At 47.2% G+C, this 26,234-nt stretch overlaps 1 protein-coding gene across 1 annotated transcript in view; it reads right to left on the bottom strand.

Annotated features, from left to right (window-relative positions):
* Nucleotides 1–1,135: 1,135 nt before the first annotated feature.
* LOC126214930 (homeotic protein proboscipedia-like) overlaps nt 1,136–26,234 on the bottom strand; it is a 59,890-nt gene continuing 34,791 nt past the window's right edge. The window contains exons 4-8 of the mRNA XM_049941569.1: nt 20,765–20,870; nt 20,450–20,561; nt 10,368–10,625; nt 10,255–10,307; nt 1,136–2,355 (exon numbers count right to left, since the gene is read on the bottom strand). Of these exons, the coding sequence (XP_049797526.1) occupies nt 1,167–2,355; nt 10,255–10,307; nt 10,368–10,625; nt 20,450–20,561; nt 20,765–20,870 (1,718 nt within the window). The 3' untranslated portion in view covers nt 1,136–1,166. The remainder of the gene's footprint in view (nt 2,356–10,254; nt 10,308–10,367; nt 10,626–20,449; nt 20,562–20,764; nt 20,871–26,234) is intronic.

The following is a 26,234-nucleotide window of genomic DNA, read 5'->3' as shown; positions in this document are numbered from 1 at the left end:
CTCGAGGGAAAAAGTGAGCTGTTGCAAGAAAATCTGGCTAAGTTTGAGACGAAATGCAGCACATACAACGGATGTGTTTATACCATTAAAAAGTGGAGTCGAGACCAAATAATTACTTGGAACAGACTGTCACCTTGAGATACGCCCTCTTTGCCATACAAATGAAAAATATTCGTAGCAAGTGTGACTCCTATATTCCTTCATTTAGGAATGTAGTTTGTGACGATCAAGCAATCTGTTTGACGGAAGGCAGACACAGAAGATAAAAGTAATTTCATTCACGAACGAGACATAGAATAACTTAAACCAATAGATGGTGTTCTTCAAGTGAACAACATTTCAGATATACTCTCGCTCGACCAAAATTTCGAGATATTCCAAAAAAAATTAAGAAAAGAGAGAGACAGAGCTTGCCATGTGAAGCGGAAGTAAAATAGCTCTTTGGTTCTTCTCATACGTTTGCCATCTATGCCAGCAAATAAACAGCGTCCTACGATAAAATATAGCAAAGTAATTTGACAGCAAGACCAGGAGGAAGGAAACCGATTGACTAGGGACATTCTAGCTCAGTGATTAAAACCCTGTGTATCAAACGTTCATTTTGAAACACTGAAGTGGAATGGCAGTCCGGAGGTGTGTGTGTGTGTGTGTGTGTGTGTGCGTGTGCATCGGAATCTCGACCTTCAGTTCTAAAGCGCTGGTCAATTTGAGGTCAGGTAAAGAACATTTGGGACTGTTGAACTTTTTGACACCTTCGCACTGATTTTAAAAGCATGCTTCACACACGTTAATAATTCAACTTCATTTAGATCACATGTAAAATTTTGAGAAACGCGAGGAGCCCTCTAGTTCGTTAAGGCAATGGGAAAACAACTCCACGTGAGAGTTCAAAGTTTGGTAGTCTTCATCTACAAAGCGTAGCAATTTCTGAGTGATTAACGACTGTAGTCGCATCATCAATGCGTTATTAAAGCTATTCGTCACTGGGCAGTTGAGGCAACCCAGCCTCGTAACTTCAGTCAGTAGAGCGTAACTTTCAGCTTTGCTGGAAATACTCTGGAGCGAAGTTGGGGAAGCTGTCGTTATCCAATTATTGAAGCTGTCCGCCGTACGGCAGCTGGAGAAATATTCGGCACACGGTGTCTTCAGTCCACAGAGCGTAGGCTTCAGCTCAGTTGGTAGTATTCGGGCGCAAAGTCATTGGCGAGGTTGCTCAGGAAGTTGAAATCGGCCGAGCTGTTGCTGCTCTCCGGAGGTGGTTCGCTGTAGAAATGGTGGAAGCCGCCCCCGCCGCCCCCAGTGCCGAAGCCGCCGCTCTCTCCGGAGCCCTCCGAGGGGTGGACGCTGGTGGGCGGCGTCATGATCGTCGCGGAAGACGCCGACGCCGGCGTCGGGGGCGCGCCGTTGGGCGTCGTCTGGTTGCTGCCGCCGTTGTTGCTGTTATTGTTGGGCGTGCCGGGGTTGTTATTGTTGTTGTTGGCACCGTTGGCAGTGCCGTTGGAGTTGGCGTTGGTCAAGGGGAAGGGGTCGGGCGACGAGACGAAATTGGACGGGATGGTGGAAGCGTCGCCCCCCTGGTGCACGAGGTGGTGCCCTTGGTGCTGGTGGTGCTCGTAGTAGTGGTGGTGCTGCTGCTGGTGCTTGGCGTACTCGAGCTGCTGCTGCCCGTGGTTCAGCTGGTGGTGCTGGTGGTGGGGATGCTGCACAAAGGATTGGTGCTGCGCCACGATGGGGCCGGCCTGGTGCTGCTGTTGCTGTTGCTGCGGCTGGTGGTGCTGGTGCGGGTGGGCGTGGTGGTGGTGATGGTGGTGGTGCATGCCGTCGTGGTAGTACTCCGGCCCAGTCTGGTGGTGCACCAGGTGCTGGTGGTGAACGCTCTCCGGGTTGTAGGCCCCGGCCCCGTCAGCGTAGACCCCGGCGGCGTACGCGGCCGCCGTGTACTGGTCGTGGTGGGGGTAGTTGTGGTGGTGCTGCTGGTAGCCGGCGGCCACCATCTGCTGCGGCTGGTGCTGCTGGTGGTGCGCAGGTGGCTGCTGGTGCTGTTGGTGTTGGTGCTGGTGCTGGTGCTGCCGGTAGCCCCCGTAGCCAGCAGCGGCCTCAGGCTGGTAGCCGTTGTAGCTGGTGTAGCCGCCCCCGGACTGGTGCGCGGGCAGAGCGTGGTACTGGTGGTGAGGCAGGCCCTGCTGCGGCTGCATCGGCGGGGGAGCCTGCTGCTGTGGGGGCGGCTGGGGGGGCGGTTGGGGGGCCTGGTAGGCTGGGTTCACCACCACGCCCCCGCCACTGCCTACCGCCCTCACGCCCCCAGACGTGGATCCCCGTGGCGACGGATGCATGCCGTTCGGTCGAGGGTATTGCCTGCAGAAAGACGTACAAGGTTAATGATAACTGATCAACTGTGCACTTTATTGTGGTCATATCTGTATCCATGCGAGATGCTTTTAAGGGGGGTAGGACTTGGAGCTGGAGAGGCACCACATGACATTTTAATTTCCACTATGAAAATGGCCCTGAACAAAACAAATGGTTCAAATGGCTCTGAGCACTATGGGACTCAACTTCATAGTCCCCTAGAACTTAGAACTAGTTAAACATAACTAACCTAAGGACATCACACACATCCATGCCAGAGGCAGGATTCGAACCTGCGACCGTAGCGGTCTCGCGGTTCCAGACTGCAGCGCCTAGAATCGCACGGCCTCCAGTGTCTATACTTTTACAAGTAAATTCATAAAACATAGTCAGCATGACCAGGAAGGATTCAGGAGTCACACTCGTAGCAGCGGAAGGTCCAAAACATAACCAAGTAATTCTTTTTACATCTGAAATTTCATAATTTTTCACTTACTATTGGCTGCATTTGTTGCTATAGGTACACTTTTCTTCATAAGTAAGAGAGACTGTTCGATGAATTTTGCACAGCACACAAACCATACTTACAGCTGTCTGAAAATCTAGAATCTATTTAATTTATGAAAAAAGTGAATGAGCTGTTACCTTTTACACTTTACGTTTAGAAAAAAATCAAATTTTGTAGTTAATTATCTCAATTTTTACCACAGTTTTTAATAGATTTGGAAAATTCCAGAGTTTCATATACCTGTAAGTATGGTTTGCATGCTGTGCAAAATTCATCGAACAGTCTCTCTTACTTATGAAGAAAAGTGTACCTATAGCAACAAATGCAGCCAACAGTAAGTGAAAAAATGAAATTTCACATCTAAAATAAATTATTTTGTTATGTTTTTCAACTTCCGCTGCTATGAGTGTGAATCCTGAATCCTTCCTGGTCATGCTGACAAAGTTGTACGAATTTATTTGTAGAAGTATAGACAGTAGAAAATAAAATGGTTCAAATGGCTCTGAGCACTATGGGACTTAACATCTGAGGTCATCGGTCCCCTAGAACTTAGAAATACTTGAACCTAACTAACCTAAGGACATCACACACATCCATGCCCGAGGCAGGATTCGAACCTGCAACCGTAGCGGTCGCGCGGTTCCAGACCGAAGCGCCTAGAACCGCTCGGCCACACCGACCGCAAAATAAAATGTCCTGTGGTGCCTCTCCTGCTCCAAGTCGGCCCGTTTGATTTCCTACCCCCCTTAATAATTTACACAACGAAATTCTGTCTAGAAATCTGGCAGAAAACCCAAAGAGATTCTGGTCACACGTGAAGCACACCAGTGGCAAGACGCAATCAGTACCTTCACTGCGCGATAATAACGGTGAAGTCACTGATGACAGTGCCACTAAAGCAGAGTTATTAAACACGGTTTTCCGAAACTCCTTCACCAAAGAAGACGAAGTAAATATTCCTGAACTCCAATCAAGAACAACTGCCAAGATGAGAACCATAGAAGTAGATATCCTCGGAGTAACGAAGCAACTTAAATCACTTAATAAAGGCAAATCTTCCGGTCCAGATTGTACACCAGTCAGGTTCCTCTCAGAGTATGGTGATAAAAAAGCTCCATATTTAGCAATCATATACAACCACTCGGTCACAGAAAGATCGGTATTAAAGACTGGAAAATTGCTCAAGTCACACCAATACCCAAAAAGGGAAGTAGGAGTAATCCGCTGAATTTCAGGCCTATATCACTAACGTTAATTTGCAGTAGGGTTTTGGACCATATACTGTATTCGAACATTATGAAGTACCTCGAAGAAAACGATTTATTGACACATAGTCAGCACGGTTTCAGAAAATATCGTTCTTGTGAAACACAAATAGCTCTTTATACTCATGAAGGAATAAGTGCTATCGACAGGGGATGTGAAATTGATTCCGTATTTTTAGATTTCCAGAAGGCTTTCGACACCGTTCCTCACAAGCGTCTTCTCACTAAACTGCGTGCCTACGGAGTATCGCCTCAGTCGTGCGACTGTATTCGTGATTTGCTGTCAGAAAGGTCACAGTTCGTAGTAATAGACGGAAAGTCATCGAGTAAAACAGAAGTAATACCTGGCGTTCTCCAAGGAAGTGTTATAGGTCCTCTATTGTTCCTGATATGTATAAACGACTTAGGAGACAATCTGAGTAGCCGTCTTAGATTGTTTGCAGATGATGCTCTCATTTACCGTCTTGTAAAGTCATCAGATGATGAAAACGACTTGAAAAATGATTTACATAAGACATCTGTATGGTGCGAAAAGTGGCAATTGACCCTGAATAAGGAAAAGTGTGAAGTTATTCACATGAGTACAGAAAGAAATCAGCTAAATTTCGATTACGCGATAAGTCACACAAATCTGAATGCTGTAAAATCAACTAAATACTTAGGGATTTCAATTACAAATAACATAAATTGGAACGATCACATAGATAATATTGCGGGTAGAACAAACCAAAGCTGCGATTCATTGGCAGAACACTGCTTACACCACGCTTGTCCGCCCTATTCTGGAGTATTGTTGTGCGGTGTGGGATCCGCATCAGGTGGGACTGACGGGTGACATCGAAAAAGTACAGAGAAGGGCAGCTCGTTTTGTATTATCGCGAAATAGGGGAGATAGTGTCACAGACATGATACGTGAATTGGAGTGGCAATCATTAAAACAAAGGCATTTTTCGTTGCGACGGGATCTTCTCATGAAATTTCAATCACCAGTTTTCTACTCCGATTGCGAAAACATTCTGTTGGCACCCACCTACATAGATAGAAATGATCATCACGATAAAATAAGAGAAATCAGGGCTCGCACATTTAAATGTAAGAGCTCGTTTTTCCCGCTTGTCGTCCGAGAGTGGAACGGTAGACAGCTTGAAGGTGGTTCATTGAACCCTTTGGCACGCAGTTTATTGTGAATAGCATAGTAATCACGTAGATGTAGCTGTATAAACATTGTCCAGCTTCCCCCACGTATCACAAACCTTGATGTGGTAAGGTGACTTGTGCAACTCAGCAATACAGATAAACACACAGAAGGTGGAACAACATCAAAAGATATGATATTGCACTGACTGTGTTGTTCAGAAGTAGAATGCATTCATGTCCAAAGGACACTACAGGCGTTATGAAATACATGTGCAGTTGCGAGTATGGGTAACCATCAGCTGTTTAATGAAATGACGCCAATGAAAACATCTACTGGGCTGGGATTCGAACCTGAATTTCCCGTTTATTACGAAGAGTCGCCTAACCATTAGGATACCCCAGCACGTCTCACAGGCAGGCCCAAAACTCCGTATGACGTCAGTCATGTACCTAGATTGCATCGTGGTACTGAATAACACAGGTACTGCTGTTTCATATTTATCTGCCGATATCGGGAAAATGGTTTTCAATTACAATGGCTCCCCCGTATGGGAATATACGTAATGGATATAGGAGTGCAGGTTGTAGACACATATGGAAGTTTGGACGTGAGTTGTTTTCGGACAGCCTAATAGTAAGACAGCCGCTAGCGATAAACGGTAAATCCGTGTTCGAGTCCCGTCAGGCACAAATTTTCACTGTCGTTATTCCATCACGCGTCTGACGGTTGTTGATATTCGCAGCTGTGAACACATTTCCTAAACATCGGAAGAGTATACGTGGAGTGTCTACACTGACAAAGTTCCTGAAGAAATATCGAGAATGTTATATTTCTCGCCGACCGAGGGAACAATGCACTAAATGTTCATATCCCAGTTATTTACTAAAAATACTCCTACAGGCCACATAAACCTGTGAATGTAGAGCACTGACCGCACTGGACCACAACGTCGGAAAAACTGCCAAAAGACGTTACAGACCAGGATGCAAAGGTCTTTGGGCATACACCATTCTGCAGCATAATAAGAAATGACACGGACACGGACCTTATCCCACGCACTTAAACCGCGTGAGTCTGAGGCAGACACCTACTTGCACATGCGGGGAAGAAGGTTCCTCAGAACACACTGTCTTTTTCCGCGGGCAGTACGCGAACAATAGACATACACTACGCTTAGACTACACAGACACAGCAATAAGAGACGAAGAACAATGGGCACAATTAATGTACTGACAGAAACGACACATTAAGAGTACATAGGGACACGACATAACAGACATGCCTATGTGCAACGTAACAACAATCTCCAGAGGGTGGACAGCGACACCCACAGTGACAGCGAAAACAGTGACAATGAGCAGTACGTTCGGCAACGTAAAATGGTGCAAGATGTTGGAAGTTCTGAGGAAGATAGGGATAAGCTATAGGGAGAGACGGCTAATACACAATATGCACAAAAGCCAAGAAGGAATATTAAGAGTGGAAGACCAAGAGCCAAATGCTCGAATTAAAAACCGTGTAAGACAGGAATGTAATCTTTCGCTCCTACCGTTCAGTCTCTACGTCGAAGAAGTAATGACGGAAATGTAAGGAAGGTTTGAGAGTTTGATTAATATTCAAGGATATCAGTGATAAGATTCGCTGATGACATCGCTATCCTGTGTGAAAGTGAAGAAGAATTATAGGACCTGCTGAACGTAGTGAACTGTCTAATAAGTACGGAATATGGACCGAGGGTAAATCGAAGAAAGATGAAAGTAATGAGAAGTAGAGGATGAGAACAGCGAGGAATTGAACATCACGATTGATAAGTTAAGGAATTTTACCAGCTAGGCAGCAAAATACCAATGACGGACGGAGCAAGGAGGACATCAAAAGCAGATTAGCACTGGCAGAACAAGTATTCCTGGGCAGGAGAAGTATACAAGTATCAAACATAGGCTTTATTCTGAGGAAGAAATTTCTTAAAATGTAACTTGCGAGCATAGCTTTGCGTGGTAGTGAAACATGTACTGTGGGAAAACCGGAAAAGGAGAGAATCGAGGCATCTCAGATGTGGTGTTACAGAGGAGTTTTGAAAATTAGGTGGACTGATAAGGTAAGGAGTGAAGAAGATCTCCGCAGAATCGGACAACTGACAAGCAGAAGGGACAGGATGATAGGATATCTGTTAAGACATGAGGGAATGACTTCCATGGTGCTAGAGGGAGCTGTAGTGGGCAAAAACTGTAGAGGAAGAGAGAGACTGGAATACGTCCAACAAACAATTGAGTTACTGTGAGGTGAAGAGGTTGGCATAGATGAAGAATTCGTGGTAAGTCACATCAAATCGTTCAGAAGACTTATCACTGAAAAATGAAAAAAAAATAAACAAATAAAATAACATAAAATAAAAAATAAAGCTGGCCAAGTTACGAGTGAAAAAAGAAACTTATTAGCCGAATAAATTAAATTCTTACCATGCAATAAAAATTCCGATTCTTATTTACATTGAGGTGACAAACGTCATAAGATATGTTCGAATATCGTGCCTTTTGCCCGGCGTAGTGCAGCAATCGACGGAACATGGACTCAACAACTCGTTGGAAGTCTCCTGCGGAAAAACTGAGATATGCTACCTCTATAGCCGTCCACAATCGCGAAAGTGTCGCTGGTGCAGGACTTTGTGCGCGAACTGACCTCTCGATTATCTCCCATAAATGTTGGAGGGTATTAATGTTGGGCGACCTCGGTGGTCAAATCATTCGCTTTAACTGTGCAGATCATTCTCCAAGCCAGTCGCGAGTGATTGTGGCCGGGTGACATTGTACATTGTCTTCCATCAAAATTCTATGGTTGTTCGGTAATATGAATCCCATGAGTGACTACAAATGAGCTCCAAGTGGCCGAACATAAATATTTCCAAACAATGATCGCTTTAGTTGGACCAGAGGATCCAGGGCATTTCATGTGAACACAGCCTACATCCCATCGGAGCCACCACCAGCTCCCACAGTGCCTTGTTGACAACTTGGATCCATGGCTTCGTGGGGTCTGCGCCACGCTCAAACCCTATCATCAGCTCTTACCGACTGAAATCGGGACTCATCTGTCCAGGCCAAGAATACCAGTCCTCTAAGGTCCAGCCCATATGATCACAAGTCCAGAAGAGGCGCTACAGGCAAAGTCGTACTGATAGCAAAGGCAGTCGCTTTGCTTTACGCATTGTTGCTTGTCTGTTGGTACTGACAACTCTAGCAAACGCCGATGCTCTCGGTCGTTAAGTGAAAGCCGTCGTCCACTCTACTGTCCGTGGTGAGAGACTGTGTCGGAAATTTTGGTATTCTTTGCACACTCTTGACACTTTGGATAGCGGAATATTGACTTACCTAACGATTTACGAAATGAAATGTCCTATGCAGCTAACTGTAACTACACTACAGGCCATTAAAATTGCTACACCAAGAAGAAATGCAGTTGATAAACGGGTATTCATTGGACAAATATACTAGAATTGACATGTCGTTACATTTTCACGCAATTTGGGTGCATAGATCCTGAGACATCAGTACCCCAAACAACCACCTCTGGCCGTAATAACGCCCTTGATACGCCTGGACATTGAGTCAAACACGGCTTGGATGCCGTGTACAGGTACAGCTGCCCATGCAGCTTCAACACGATACCACAGTTCATCAAGAGTAGTGACTGGCGTATTGTGACGAGCCAGTTGCTCGGCCACCATTGACCAGACATTCTCAATTGGTGAGAGATCTGGAGAATGTGCTGGCCAGGGCAGCAGCCGAATATTTTCTGTACCCAGAAAGGTCCGTACAGGACCTGCAACATGCGGTCGTGCATTATCCTGCTGAAATGCAGGATTTCGCAGGGATCGAATGAAGGATAGAGCCACGGGTCGTAACACATCTGAAATGTAACGTCCACTGTTCAAAGTGCCGTCAATGCGAACAAGAGGTGACCGAGACGTGTAACCAACGGCAGCCCATACCATGAGGCCGAGTGAAACGCCAGTAAGGCGATGACGAGTACACGCTTCCAATGTGCGTTCACCGCGATGTCGCCAAACACGGATGCGACCATCATGATAGTGTAAACAGAACCTGCATTCATCCGAGAAAATGACGTTTTGCCATTTGTGCACCCAGGTTCGTCGTTGAGTACACCATCGCAGGCGCTCTTGTCTGTGGTGCAGCGTCGAGGATAACCGCAGCCACGGTCTCCGAGCTGATAGTCCATGCTGCTGCAAACGTCGTCTGTTCGTGCAGATGGTTGTTGTCTTGCAAACGTCCCCATCTGTTGACTCAGGGATAGAAACGTGGCTGCACGATCCGTTAAAGCCGTGCGGATAAGATGCCTGTCATCTCGACTGCTAGTGATACGATGCCGTTGGTATCCAGTACCGCGTTCCGTATTACCCTCCTGACCCCACCGATTCCATATTCTGCTAACAGTCATTGGATATCGACCAATACGAGGAGCAATGTCGCGATACGATTATCCGCAATCGCGATAGGCTACAATCCGACCTTTCTCAAAGTCGGAAACGTGATGGTACGCATTTATCCTCCTTAGACGAGGCATCGCAACGACGTTTCACCAAGCAACGGCGGTCAACTGCTGTTTGTGTATGAGAAACTTTCCTCATGTCAGCACGTTCTAGGTGTCGCCACCGGCGCCAAACTTGTGTGAATGCTGTGAAAAGCTAATCATTTGTATATGACAGCATCTTCTTCCTGTAGGTTAAATTTCCCGTCTGTAGCACGTCATCTTCGTGGTGTAGCAATTTTAATGGCCAATAGTGTACCATTTCGCGTTCAGTCTGTTAATTCACGTCGTGCGGCTATAACCCTTTCACATGCATCACTTGACTACAAATGACAGCTCCAGTAATGCACAACCCTCTTGTACGTTCTGTAGACCATATGAGTATGTACAAAGCGCTATCCCATGACTTCTGTCACCTCAGTGTACTTTACCTAGGTATTTTTTCGTACCTGAGGAAGGGGTTGTTGTCCTGGTAGAGCCTCTGGGGGCTGAAGCACGGCTGCTGCACGGCGACGGGGGCGGCGCCGCGTCTGCCCCCAGCGGCGGAGGCGGGGGCGGCGACGGCAGCGGCGGCGGCGGCCACGGCGCCCCTCAGCACGCCGGGGGGCGGCACCCCGGTCTGCGGCCGGCCGTAGGCTCCACCCCCGGGCACCCCTCCCCCGGCTCCGCCCCCGCCGCCCCCGGGGCTGGGCGTGGAGGCGGGCGTGAGCGCCGCGGAGTCCAGCACGGAGACCGTCTCCCGCTTGGTGGACACCAGCAGGGACGTGGGCGGCGGGGGCGTCTTGCCCGCGGCGGCCGCCGACTCCTGCTTCACCGCCGCCTGCGCAGTGCGGACGCGAACGTCAAAACATCGAGCCATTTCTTAATAAAAATACCAATATTAAAAAAGTTGTACTGCGACGCAGCACGTCTGCTTTTGAGCCCCTACATCACATCAAGTAAGACCAGCACCCTATCTGCACGTCAATTCACTAAAATGCACAGCACGAAGGGTACAAAAAGTCGTACAGTGATTAGCAGTTATCAATGACGGTGCAAGTTTTACGAATGTATTGATGAATAGGTTATCACAAAATGGTTCAAATGGCTCTGAGCACTATGGGACTCAACTGCTGTGGTCATAAGTCCCCTAGAACTTAGAACTACTTAAACCTAACTAACCTAAGGACAGCACACAACACCCAGCCATCACGAGGCAGAGAAAATCCCTGACCCCGCCGGGAATCGAACCCGGGAACCCGAGCGTGGGAAGCGAGAACGCTACCGCACGACCACGAGATGCGGGCGGTTATCACAAACTGTGAATTTATCTTTCCGAGCAAGGCAAGCAAATTTAATGCTCTCAGGTTCACAATGTTGCCTGCTCTTTATATTTCAAACTCCTCAGGATTTTGCCAAAGAACGATATATCCATGCGAAACCTCTGAAAGAAAAGACGAGAACAGTCTGGGAAGGAGGAGGGAAGAAACTGGTGGAAAAAGCCACAAGAGAGCCACAAATTGCACTAAACCCCAGAAAATAAGCCGAAACATATAGATTTTAATGTTGCTAAACAACAGTCTCACAGTATCTTTTTAAACGAACACACCGCCATTTGACTGTTTTATTGTTTGTTTAAGTACAACCTTGGTTTTGCACATTTATGTCATATTCAAATATTTTTATTTTACATCTTTAATATACATTACAGGATACTTATCATCCTGTCAGGCTCAAAGCTTGCCATAAATTAAGAAAGATGTTGCCCCCCTCCCCCCCCCCCCCCCCCCGAAATCACCTTGGTGATTTTACATCTGGCATTTCGTGGCGAGGCAATATTTTTCTTAATTTATGGTCAGCTTTGAGCCTGACACCATGTTAAGTGTGTGTATGTTGAAGATATAAAATCATATATTTGAATATGGCATAAAAACCCGAAACTTGCGTTGTACTCAAATAAACAATAAAACAGTCAAAGCGCGGTATTTCCTTTTTAAAAAGGAAGAAAAAAAGAAACAGATCAGTATGACATAATGTGAGTCGCACTTCATATTCATCAAGGCATCAAGGAAGGACTAAATAGCATATCGGAGGCCAAACAGGAGACATTGCCACAAACAACTACGGAATGGGTTCCGTTGGCTATAGAAGAGGTCAAAGTTGCCGTTAACAACAACAACAACAGAAAAGCTGCACGTGCTGACAGATTGTATAGGGAATATTTAAAAAGACGCAGACCATATACTAACGCCACTGAGGAGAAAACTCTACAAGAATCCCACAGAAACAGCTTCCATTCCAGAAGAGTGGAGACAGTGAATAGCAAAAGTGCTGTATCAGGGGGGTCCCAAGGACCCTAGCAAACAGAGAGGCATAGCACCAGGAAACTTACGTTTCAAAATATTCACAAAAATATTAACGGAAATAATGAATCAAACAATGGATGAACACCTCCCCGTAAACCAGATGGGATTCAGGAAAGAAAGATCAGCTCTGAGCGCAACATAACTCGTACTGAAGTGCGTACGGAGAGCCCTAAAGTGCGTACGGAAAGTCCTTAAAAAAAGAGAAAAGTTTTATGTAGTAGTTGTAGACTGCGCTAAGGCCTTTGGCTTTAAAAACGGGAAGCTAGTGGAAGCAAATTAGACGAAGCCCCAAGTGGATACAATGTTTGGAAACGTATCTTATGCGCAGTACTGCAACAGAATGAAATAAAGGTCTCATGAAACCTACCCATCAGAGGCGATATCCCAGTCAAAAGGATTACTTCAGAGGCACCCTCTGCGTGCTCTGTTATTTATCCTAGCAGAGGAAGAAATCGTAATAATACCACAATGAGAGCCTGTAATCTCATACGCTTATTCAGACTGAATGACGTTGCAAAACTACACTCCTGGAAATGGAAAAAAGAACACATTGACACCGGTGTGTCAGACCCACCATACTTGCTCCGGACACTGCGAGAGGGCTGTACAAGCAATGATCACACGCACGGCACAGCGGACACACCAGGAACCGCGGTGTTGGCCGTCGAATGGCGCTAGCTGCGCAGCATTTGTGCACCGCCGCCGTCAGTGTCAGCCAGTTTGCCGTGGCATACGGAGCTCCATCGCAGTCTTTAACACTGGTAGCATGCCGCGACAGCGTGGACGTGAACCGTATGTGCAGTTGACGGACTTTGAGCGAGGGCGTATAGTGGGCATGTGGGAGGCCGGGTGGACGTACCGCCGAATTGCTCAACACGTGGGGCGTGAGGTCTCCACAGTACATCGATGTTGTCGCCAGTGGTCGGCGGAAGGTGCACGTGCCCGTCGACCTGGGACCGGACCGCAGCGACGCACGGATGCACGCCAAGACCGTAGGATCCTACGCAGTGCCGTAGGGGACCGCACCGCCACTTCCCAGCAAATTAGGGACACTGTTGCTCCTGGGGTATCGGCGAGGACCATTCGCAACCGTCTCCATGAAGCTGGGCTACGGTCCCGCACACCGTTAGGCCGTCTTCCGCTCACGCCCCAACATCGTGCAGCCCGCCTCCAGTGGTGTCGCGACAGGCGTGAATGGAGGGACGAATGGAGACGTGTCGTCTTCAGCGATGAGAGTCGCTTCTGCCTTGGTGCCAATGATGGTCGTATGCGTGTTTGGCGCCGTGCAGGTGAGCGCCACAATCAGGACTGCATACGACCGAGGCACACAGGGCCAACACCCGGCATCATGGTGTGGGGAGCGATCTCCTACACTGGCCGTACACCACTGGTGATCGTCGAGGGGACACTGAATAGTGCACGGTACATCCAAACCGTCATCGAACCCATCGTTCTACCATTCCTAGACCGGCAAGGGGACTTGCTGTTCCAACAGGACAATGCACGTCCGCATGTATCCCGTGCCACCCAACGTGCTCTAGAAGGTGTAAGTCAACTACCCTGGCCAGCAAGATCTCCGGATCTGTCCCCCATTGAGCATGTTTGGGACTGGATGAAGCGTCGTCTCACGCGGTCTGCACGTCCAGCACGAACGCTGGTCCAACTGAGGCGCCAGGTGGAAATGGCATGGCAAGCCGTTCCACAGGACTACATCCAGCATCTCTACGATCGTCTCCATGGGAGAATAGCAGCCTGCATTGCTGCGAAAGGTGGATATACACTGTACTAGTGCCGACATTGTGCATGCTCTGTTGCCTGTGTCTATGTGCCTGTGGTTCTGTCAGTGTGATCATGTGATGTATCTGACCCCAGGAATGTGTCAATAAAGTTTCCCCTTCCTGGGACAATGAATTCACGGTGTTCTTATTTCAATTTCCAGGAGTGTAGAACACACTAGATTCCTAGCCTAGAGACAGCAACGGCACTATTCAGAGCCAAACTCTCGTCAATACTGACGAACTGCACAGAAATCACCGGATCTCACTCGGAGTGAAGAACCTAACGACATTAGAAAGAGTAAAGGCGACTGTATAATCAAAGGTATCAGAGTGTGCAAAACAACACGATCCAGGCTCGTATACCTGCTGGTAAGGGAACCTGCGGATATACCTGATCTTACCCAACACCATCACTTCGGAAAGTGTGCTGAAAACATTTAAAGAAAAAAGGGAAGACTCACCTACAGAGTTTTACAGCAAAGGCATCACGATTGACCGGACATGGACGAAGGAAAACTTCGAGATGCGACTCGTCATCACCAAAATCGCAGTCCATGGTTTCCACCACTTACAGGGTGTTTCAAAAATGACCGGTATATTTGAAACGGTAATAAAAACTAAACGAGCAGCGATATAAATACACCGTTTGTTGCAATATGCTTGGGACAACAGTAAATTTTCAGGCAGACAAACTTTCGAAATTACAGTAGTTACAATTGTCAACAACAGATGGCGCTGCGGTCTGGGAAACTCTATAGTACGATATTTTCCACATATCCACCATGCGTAGCAATAATATGGCGTAGTCTCTGAATGAAATTACCCGATACCTTTGACAACGTGTCTGGCGGAATGGCTTCACATGGAGATGAGATGTACTGCTTCAGCTGTTCAATTGTTTCTGGATTCTGGCGGTACACCTGGTCTTTCAAGTGTCCCCACAGAAAGAAGTCACAGGTGTTCATGTCTGGCGAATAGGGAGGCCAATCCACGCCGCCTCCTGTATGTTTCGGATAGCCCAAAGCAATCACACGATCATCGAAATATTCATTCAGGAAATTAAAGACGTCGGCCGTGCGATGTGGCCGGGCACCATCTTGCATAAACCACGAGGTGTTCGCAGTGTCGTCTAAGGCAGTTTGTACCGCCACAAATTCACGAAGAATGTCCAGATAGCGTGATGCAGTAATCGTTTCGGATCTGAAAAATGGGCCAATGATTCCTTTGGAAGACATGGCAGCTCAAACCAGTACTTTTTGAGGATGCAGGGACGATGGAACTGCAAAATGGGGCTTTTCGGTTCCCCATATGCGCCAGTTCTGTTTATTGACGAAGCCGTCCAGGTAAAAATAAGCTTCGTCAGTAAACCAAATGCTGCCCACATGCATATCGCCGTCATCAATCCTGTGCACTATATCGTTAGCGAATGTCTCTCGTGCAGCAATGGTAGCGGCGCTGAGGGGTTGCCGCGTTTGAATTTTGTATGGATAGAGGTGTAAACTCTGGCGCATGAGACGATACGTGGACGTTGGCGTCATTTGGACCGCAGCTGCAACACGGCGAACGGAAACCCGAGGCCGCTGTCGGATCACCTGCTGCACTAGCTGCGCGTTGCCCTCTGTGGTTGTCGTACGTGGTCGCCCTACCTTTCCAGCACGTTCATCCGTCACGTTCCCAGTCCGATGAAATTTTTCAAACAGATCCTTTATTGTATCGCTTTTCGGTCCTTTGGTTACATTAAACCTCCGTTGAAAACTTCGTCTTGTTGCAACAACACTGTGTTCTAGGCGGTGGAATTCCAACACCAGAAAAATCCTCTGTTCTAAGGAATAAACCATGTTGTCCACAGCACACTTGCACGTTGTGAACAGCACACGCTTACAGCAGATAGACGACCTACAGAATGGCGCACCCACAGACTGCGTTGTCTTCTATATCTTTCACATCACTTGCAGCGCCATCTGTTGATGAAAATTGTAACTACTGTAATTTCGAAAGTTTGTCCGCCTGAAAATGTACTGTTGTCCCAAGCATATTGCAACAAACGGTGTATTTCTATCGCTGCTCGTTTAGTTTTTATTGCCGTTTCAAATATACCGGTCATTTTTGAAACACCCTGTATCTGCAACACGTCCTATCATGAACCAAACGCAATGTGTAACCTGTGTCACCGAATACGGAGACCATATCATATAGGGTTCTGTACCAAAAGGACAAGGTCAATAAGTGACTATGCAAAAACCGCAATACGTAAAATGTCTATTTTCGAGTATTATTACAATAGTAATTTGAACTCGTGTGGCCATTTGTATGGAATGAACGTGTTATTATCATCACCTGCATCCATTCTGCGTTCCGACAGACTTGGAAATTCCAGCAGGACCATGCGACACCACACACGTTCATGATTCCTACAGAGTGGCTCTAGGAACTCTCTCCTGTTTAAACACTTCCGCTGGCCACTGAACTCCACAGACATGAACATTATTGAGCATATCTGGGATGCCTTCCAACATGCTTTTGAGAAGAGATCTCCACCCTCTCGCACTGTTACGGATTTATGGACAGCCGTGTAGGATGCACGATGTATGGTGTGGCTCGTGTGCAGTTGGAGTGATATAGGACATCTGATAAGTCTAGATACGACTCTGACAGGTGACGTATGTAAGCATCCTGTATGATCACCTGCATCCATTCACGCCCCTTGTGCATTCCAACGGACTTGGGCAATTCCAGCTGGACAATACGACACTCCACACGTCCAGGGTTTTCCAGCAACACTCTTCTGAGTTAGACACTTCCATTGGCCACCAAACTCCCCAGACATGAACATTATTGAGCATATCTGGGATGCCTTGGAAAGTACTGTTTGGAAGAGATCTCCAACCCCTCGTACTCTTACGGATTTATGGACAGCCCTGCAGGATTCATGGTGTCAGTTCACTCCAGCACTACTTCAGACATTAGTCCAGCCCATGCCACGTCGCGTTGTGGCAATTCTTCATGCTCACGGGGGCCCTACACGATATCAGGAAGGCGTACCAGTTTCTTTGGCTCTTCAGTGTATAATCATTTGTTTGCTCGTACATGTACATCAAGTGCACGTATTTCCGCCTTGGGCCGTGGCGCTCGTTACTGGCGCGCTAGTCTCTTGGATGTCCACTATCGATCCTTCGATGTTTCTTATCTGTGCTTGCCTTGTTGTTTTCGCATTCGCGGGGCGAGTGGCAGTTGATGTTTGCTCGGGCTACCTGCTGAGACGCCGCGAGGTACGAGGTGGGAAGCAACCACGTATATGTGGAGTTGGTTGTACGCGGTCTGCTGTTTCAGCATGGAGGATATGTGTTGGCTGCCTGCCTGTCTGCTCTCCTGATTTTGTTCGCCGTGCCTTGCGACCGCCTGGCTTGGGTTGCTGCCTGGTGTATCTTACACGAGGCATACCGGACGTCAAGCAGAAGATAAGCAGCCTTGTGTTTCTTTTAAAGAAAAGGAGCAAATGTATAAGACCTTTTGTAACCAATTTTGGTGGCCTCTTAAGTGTGGCCTTAGCGTTTACACTGCCTTTGGGGAGAGCTAATTCTTTTAAATTTAAATAGTTGGGGTTCCCTGCCCTTTATAATCTTTTGCGGGGTTTTATTTGAATTTTCTCTTTGAGGTTCCTACCTTGTGCTTGGTTAAATGTTTACTTGTATAGCGGGAAGTGACTCCTGGTTAAAACTCGGAGAAGGTTGATGTTACTGCCGCCTCCGGCATTCGTCTTTTCAATTAAGTGTTGTCATCCCTTCGAGCGACCTGGTGTCACTCCTCGTTAATTAATGCTGGTTTATGTGTACTTAATTTTGAATTGGCCATTTGAATTAATATTTTGGAGCGCAGTATAGCACTAAGGCAACCTCATTGTATACCACCTCTTGCCCTGGTCTAGTACCTTAATTTTCAGTGGCACGCCTTAGCTCCACTAGCGGTTTTACTGATGTGCTCCCTTCAAAATCTTGTCTTGTGTAAGTTTGCCCCATGTGTGTCTGGGAACACAGAGATGAGCTTTGGTGTGACTTCAGTGCTAGTCAGTTAATGGAATCTTCATTTTGGCTTGGCTTCCACTGAAGAGTTTGAGTGGAGCGTAGTATGTTTGACTTGTTATTCATTTAATTACTGTAGGTTTGTTTATTTAATGGGTTCAAATGGTTCAAATGGCTCTGAGCACTATGGGACTCAACTGCTGTGGTCATAAGTCCCCTAGAACGTAGAACTACTTAAACCTAACTAACCTAAGGACAGCACACAACACCCAGCCATCACGAGGCAGAGAAAATCCCTGACCCCGCCGGGAATCGAACCCGGGAACCCGGGCGTGGGAAGCGAGAACGCTACCGCACGACCACGAGATGCGGGCATATTTAATGGGGAGCAAGACATTTAAAGACTGTTGGTATTAACTCCGCTAGTTGCTGAGTGTTGCTAATTCGTTCCAAATGGCCTACTACTTATTCAGTGGCAAGGCTGTTGAGTAGTTGGTTAGTGTGAGTACAAATTCACGCTATTTATTTGTTGCCGAAATTGTTAAAGTGTCTGTGTCGTGATTCAATCACTAGCTACGTGTTTGAGCTGAATTGATATAAACCCTACATTGCCTCCTTAAAGTTTGTTGACAGCAGAAACCATTACGAGAACTAAGTTTAGTCACTTCTTATGTTAACCTTTACTAGGAGCAATATTTAATGTAGTTAAATTTTGTCTTAAAATCTGCATTTCTCTGCTGTAATAAACGAGTAATAAAAGAAAAAAGCAAAGGAGCCTGGTCCTTCCTATCGTGTCCGGTTTGTAACCCAACATCTGGTGATTCTGGCACTGTCCATTCGGACAATTCCTTCGTGCGCGTCTTCTATTTTTGTCTTAAAGTGTAAACCCTAGGGAACTGTAATCTATGAGACGTGTCTGGCATTTATGCGATGAATGAACCACTGTACTCCAGATTCCATAGGGTAGACTGAAGGGGAGAGGAGTGGGGCGAAGAAGTGTCTCCTCTTCACCTTCTACACTCCTGGAAATGGAAAAAAGAACACATTGACACCGGTGTGTCAGACCCACCATACTTGCTCCGGACACTGCGAGAGGGCTGTACAAGCAATGATCACACGCACGGCACAGCGGACACACCAGGAACCGCGGTGTTGGCCGTCGAATGGCGCTAGCTGCGCAGCATTTGTGCACCGCCGCCGTCAGTGTCAGCCAGTTTGCCGTGGCATTCGGAGCTCCATCGCAGTCTTTAACACTGGTAGCATGCCGCGACAGCGTGGACGTGAACCGTATGTGCAGTTGACGGACTTTGAGCGAGGGCGTATAGTGGGCATGCGGGAGGCCGGGTGCACGTACCGCCGAATTGCTCAACACGTGGGGCGTGAGGTCTCCACAGTACATCGATGTTGTCGCCAGTGGTCGGCGGAAGGTGCACGTGCCCGTCGACCTGGGACCGGACCGCAGCGACGCACGGGTGCACGCCAAGACCGTAGGATCCTACGCAGTGCCGTAGGGGACCGCACCGCCACTTCCCAGCAAATTAGGGACACTGTTGCTCCTGGGGTATCGGCGAGGACCATTCGCAACCGTCTCCATGAAGCTGGGCTACGGTCCCGCACACCGTTAGGCCGTCTTCCGCTCACGCCCCAACATCGTGCAGCCCGCCTCCAGTGGTGTCGCGACAGGCGTGAATGGAGGGACGAATGGAGACGTGTCGTCTTCAGCGATGAGAGTCGCTTCTGCCTTGGTGCCAATGATGGTCGTATGCGTGTTTGGCGCCGTGCAGGTGAGCGCCACAATCAGGACTGCATACGACCGAGGCACACAGGGCCAACACCCGGCATCATGGTGTGGGGAGCGATCTCCTACACTGGCCGTACACCACTGGTGACCGTCGAGGGGACACTGAATAGTGCACGGTACATCCAAACCGTCATCGAACCCATCGTTCTACCATTCCTAGACCGGCAAGGGAACTTGCTGTTCCAACAGGACAATGCACGTCCGCATGTATCCCGTGCCACCCAACGTGCTCTAGAAGGTGTAAGTCAACTACCCTGGCCAGCAAGATCTCCGGATCTGTCCCCCATTGAGCATGTTTGGGACTGGATGAAGCGTCGTCTCACGCGGTCTGCACGTCCAGCACGAACGCTGGCCCAACTGAGGCGCCAGGTGGAAATGGCATGGCAAGCCGTTCCACAGGACTACATCCAGCATCTCTACGATCGTCTCCATGGGAGAATAGCAGCCTGCATTGCTGCGAAAGGTGGATATACACTGTACTAGTGCCGACATTGTGCATGCTCTGTTGCCTGTGTCTATGTGCCTGTGGTTCTGTCAGTGTGATCATGTGATGTATCTGACCCCAGGAATGTGTCAAAAAGTTTCCCCGTCCTGGGACAATGAATTCACGGTGTTCTTATTTCAATTTCCAGGAGTGTATGTGGATGCCCAATCTTGGAGTACTCTTGCTAGCTGAGAAGACTGACCAGACTGGTACGTACGTGCTGCTGGTGCGGCCCGCCAGGTGGCGACCCGGTGGAGCGCGAGTCGTCCTCGGTGGCCATCTTGTCGAAGGCGCTGCTGATGGAGCTGGACACGCTGCTCGCCCCCGAGCTGGCCGTGCCCGTGCCGCCCCCGGAGGCGGCGGTCACGGGGGGCGGCGGCGCCGCGCCCGGGGCGGAGGCGGACGTCGGGGGCGGCGGCTGCGCGCCGGGCGCCGCGATGTCACAGTTCTGGCAGCTGCCGGCACCGCCTGCAGAAGCGGAGGACGAGTCCTCAGACCACGCAAAGCGACTGCCGCAGCGCACGCCACAAACCTCATGTCTGGTGACCCTGCCGCTGGAATGCAACTCGATGTATGCTGGTTCTGCTCGAGGACTGGAGAACTGCGTGCTACAAACCCATCATCTGGTGATTCTGCCACTTAAGTGGGGATGGAGGACAACATGCAACAAACTCAGCACCTAGTGATCTTACCCGAATGGAAAAACTGGTAGAAGCCGACCTGGGGAAGATCAGTTTGGATTCCGTAGAAATATTGGAACACTTGAGGCAATACTGACCCTACGACTTATCTTAGAAGGAACATTAAGGAAAGGGAAACCTACGTTTCTAGTATTTGTAGACTTAGAGAAAGCTTTTGACAATGTTGACTGGAATACTCTCTTTCAAACTCTAAAGGTGGCAGGGGTAAAATACAGGGAGCGAAAGGCTATTTATAATTTGTACAGAAACCAGATGTCAGTTATAATTGAAGAGAGGCATGAAAGGGAAGCAGTGGTTGGGAAAGGAGTGAGACAGGGTTGTAGCCTCTCCCCTATGTTATTCAATCTGTATATTGAGCAAGGAGTGAAGGAAACAAAAGAAAATCCATGGAGAAGAAATAAAAACTTTGAGGTTCGCCGATGACATTGTAATTCTGTCAGAGACAGCAAAGGACCTGGAAGAGCAGTTGAACGGACTGGACAGTGTCTTGAAAGGAGGATATAAGATGAACATGAACAAAAGCAAAACGATGATAATGGAATGTAGTCGAATTAAGTCGGGTAATGCTCAGGGAATTAGATTAGGAAATGAGACACTTAAAGTAGTAAAGGAGTTTTGCTATTTGGGAAGCAAAATAACTGATGATGGTCGAAGTAGTGAGGATATAAAATGTAGACTGGCAATGGCAAGGAAAGCGTTTGTGAAGAAGAGAAATTTGTTAACATCGAGTATGGATTTAAGTGTCAGGAAGTCGTTTCTGAAAGTATTTGTATGGAGCGTAGCCATGTATGGAAGTGAAACATGGACGATAAATAGTTTGGACAAGAAGAGAATAGAATCTTTCGAATTGTGGTGCTACAGAAGAATGCTGAAGGTTAGATGGGTAGATCACATAACTAATGAGAAGGTATTGAATAGAACTGGGGAGAAGAGGAGTTTGTGGCGCAGCTTGACTAGAAGAAGGGATAGGTTGGTAGGACATGTTCTGAGGCATCAAGGGCAATGTGGAGGGTAAAAATCGTAGAGGGAGACCAAGAGATGAATACACTAAGCAGATTCAGAAGCATGTAGGTTGCAGTAAGTACTGGGAGATGAAGAAGCTTGCACAGGATAGAGTAGCATGGAGAGCTGCATCAAACCAGTCTCAGGACTGAAGGCCACAACAGCAACAGTGATCTTACACTGAAGTCCAAGTGGAGAGCTGTAGACAACAGAGCTAATATCTGAAACGATAATTAAATCAAGACCCCAAGCTGTCGACAGGTGTTGGTATACATCAACGGGGACAGTTGAAAATGTGTGCCCCGAATGGGACTCGAACCCGGGATCTCCTGCTTACAATGCAGATGCTCCATCCATCTGAGCCACCTAGGAGAGGATAGTGCGACTGCAGGGATTTATCCCTTGAACACTCCCTGTGAGACCCACATTCCCAACTTAATGTCCACAGAGCGTTTGCCATGTAAGCAGGAGATCCCAGGTTCGAGTCCCAGTCGGAGCACACATTTTCAACTGTCGCCGTCGATATATATCAACGTCTGTCGACCGCTTAGGGTCTTAATTTAATTATCATTTGATGTGATTCTTCAATTTCTCCAGGCGTATTTTACGACGAAATAAATCTCGGGTGAACAGCCTGGTATGAGTGTGCATAGGACACAATATTTCGGCAATCGACCGCGTTGCCATCATCAGGTGCGCTGATGTACAGTACACCGGCTCACCTGATGATGGCAGCGCGGTCGATTGCCGAAATATTGTGTCCTATGCACACTGATACCAGGCTGTTCACCCGAGATTTATTTCGTCATAATTATCATTTCATTCTAAGAGAGCTGTATGGTTACCGATGGGATCTGTTCTTTCGGACATGTCTGAAAGAACAGATACCATCTTCATATAGAACTAGTATCTTGTGATTCTCTACTGAAGTGTGGATGGAGGACTGCATTTCACAAATCCTAAGTCTGGTGATTCTGTCTCTGAAACACGGTTGCAAGACTGCGTGTGACAAACTCAATATTTGGTGATCCTGATCGGGTAGTGCGTGTGAAAGACTGCATGCAACAAACCCAGTATCTGGTGATTCTGTCACTGAAGTGCAGACAGAGGCTGCGTGCAACAAACCCAATACCTAGTGATGTTACTAATGAAACCAGAGTAGAGAACTGCATACAGCAGAGACCATATCTTGTGATTCTCCTGCTGAAATGTAAATGCTGGACTACATTTCACGGATACAATGTCTGGTGATTTTTCCCCTGAAATACGGCTGCAGGACTGCAGGCGACAAACCCAATATCTGGTGATATTGCCACTGAAGTGCAGGTAGAGGACTGTGTGCAACAAATCTAATATCTGGTGATTCAGCCACTGAAGTGTGGGGTAAGGACAGTGTTCAACAAGTCCAGTATCTAGTGATCTTACCACTGAAGAAGTGGAAATCTGCATGCAACTCAACCACTAACTTGTGATTCTCTAGATGAAAGTGGGTGGAGCATGGCATTTCACAAATCCAAATGTTTGGTGATTCTGCCAGTGAAATATGGTCGTTCGACTGTGTGTGACAAACTCAGTTTCTTGTGATTCTGTCGCTGTAATGTGAGCGGAACTGCGTGCAATAAACTCAGCATTTGGTGATTGTGTCACTTAAGTGTGGGTGGTGGACTGCATGGAACAAACCCAATACGTAGTGATCTTACTACTTCAGTCCACGTGGAGAACTATATACAACGGAAACAGTATCATGTGATTGTCTACATCTACATTTATACTCCGCAAGCCACCCAACGGTGTGTGGCGGAGGGCACTTTACGTGCCACTGTCATTACCGCCCTTTCCTGTTCCAGTCGCGTATGGTTCGCGGGAAGAACGACTGTCTGAAAGCCTCCGTGCGCGCTCTAATCTCTCTAATTTTACATTCGTGATCTCCTCGGGAGGTATAAGTAGGGGGAAGCAATATATTCGATACCTCATCCAGAAACGCACCCTCTCGAAACCTGGCGAGCAAGCTACACCGCGATGCAGAGCGCCTCTCTTGCAGAGTCTGCCACTTGAGTGTATTAAACATCTCCGTAACGCTATCACGGTTACCAAATAACCCTGTGACGAAACGCGCCGCTCTTCTTTGGATCTTCTCTATCTCCTCCGTCAACCCGATCTGGTACGGATCCCACACTGATGAGCAATACTCAAGTATAGGTCGAACGAGTGTTTTGTAAGCCACCTCCTTTCTTGATGGACTACATTTTCTAAGCACTCTCCCAATGAATCTCAACCTGGTACCCGCCTTACCAACAATTAATTTTATATGATCATTCCAAATCGTTCCGCACGCATACTCCCAGATATTTTACAGAAGTAACTGCTACCAGTGTTTGTTCCGCTATCATATAATCATACAATAAAGGATCCTTCTTTCTATGTATTCGCAATACATTACAGTTGTCTATGTTAAGGGACAGTTGCCACTCCCTGCACCAAGTGCCTATCCGCTGCAGATCTTCCTGCATTTCGCTACAATTTTCTAACGCTGCAACTTCTCTGTATACTACAGCATCATCCGCGAAAAGCCGCATGGAACTTCCGACACTATCTACTAGGTCATTTATATATATTGTGAAAAGCAATGGTCCCATAACACTCCCCTGTGGCACGCCAGAGGTTACTTTAACGTCTGTAGACGTCTCTCCATTGATAACAACATGCTGTGTCCTGTTGTCTTGCTTAGGTGCGGATGTAGGACTGCATTTCACAAATTCAATGTCTGGCGATTCCACCACTGAAATATGATTTCAGGACTGCATGCAGCATACTCAATGTCTGGTGATTCAGCTACTGTAGTGCCAATGGAGGACTGTGTGCAACAAATCCAATATCTAGTACTCTTACCACTGGAATCCAAGTAGCGAACTGTATACAAAAGAACCAACAGCTTGTGAATATCTTGCTGAAGTGTGGATGAGGATTGATTTTCACAAGTTCATTGTTGGTGATTCTGTCACTGTAATACGGTTGCAGGACTGAATGTGACAAACTCAATTTCTGGTGATTCTGCTGCTGTAGTGGAGGCGTATGTGAGAGAAACACGATGTGTAGTGAGTCTGCCACTGAAGTGTGTGTAGAGGTCTGCTTGTGGCAAGTCAGTTGTTTGGTAATTATCGTAATGGCTTGGGGACTACATACAAAGAGTGTGATGTCTTATTCTATCACTGTGATGCAACTGGAATATCGTCTGCGACAGACCTGATGTCTGGTGGTACTGCTTTTCATGTTCAGGGGTGGAGGACTGTGTTTGATAAACCAGATATTTGGTGATCATGTCGCTGATGTGTGGACGTTGTCTCACTGGCCAACACCCAGACATACTGAATAGTTTTTGGGAATAAATGACGCAGCATGATAATTTGACCAAATCTTGCTCAAAGAATTGTAGCCCAGATGGATGTGATCAGTACATTATAAGTATAAATTACTATACATGAGTTACCTGATTTGGGAATAGATCCTATGAAACCCAGGTACCAGTTGCATATGTGGGGCCATAAACGCATTGCAATTATAACAGTACAATATGATCACATGAAGTAGTTACTGGCTGTCATAAATGACCCTGAAGTTGATCCCTGTGAAGGTAAAGATACGAGGCAGACAAGGGAAAAGATGGATGTAGGGCTTCAAAGTTGCTATTTATTTGGAATCCACAGAAAATAGGCGTACTCTAGAGGGAAAGAAGAATAATGACAAGCAAAAGCAACAATAAAAATAGAAGACTAGGTGAAATGAACTCGAAGCGCCTGTGGCTTTGATGTATTCCGCTACTATTCAAGCCGTATATTCAAGAAGTAATGGATGAAATACAAGAAATGTTTAGAAGTAAGGTTAAAGCTCAGAGTAAGAGCATGTCAGTGATAAGTTCGCTTATGAGCTTACTGTGCTCTGTGAAAGTAAGGAATAATTGAAGGTCATTGTTAACTGAATAAAAAGCATAATAAGCTGGACTGAGAGTAAACTGGAAAACTGGGGAGCATCAGATATGAGGTTAGAAGGAAACGTAACATCGGAATTAACCGCAGAGCCGATGGAATGAGGTAATTCTGCTACCTTGCAAGCAAAATAATGCATGTTGGAAGGACGAAGAAGGAGACAAGAAGTACAATAGCGGAGCTGAAGAGTTCCTTGCCAAGGAATACTAGTATCTAGTATAGGCCTAATATCTGCTAACGTACGTCTATAGCGCAGCACAGTACAGTAGTCAATGATAAAAAACTAAACTAAATTCCTCCCGAACAGGCTATGAAG

Source organism: Schistocerca nitens, chromosome 12 (genome assembly GCF_023898315.1).
Source record: "Schistocerca nitens isolate TAMUIC-IGC-003100 chromosome 12, iqSchNite1.1, whole genome shotgun sequence".
Taxonomy (NCBI): Eukaryota; Metazoa; Arthropoda; class Insecta; order Orthoptera; family Acrididae; genus Schistocerca; species Schistocerca nitens.
Note: the sequence above shows the minus strand (reverse complement) of the source record. Positions and strands in the feature narration are given on the sequence as shown.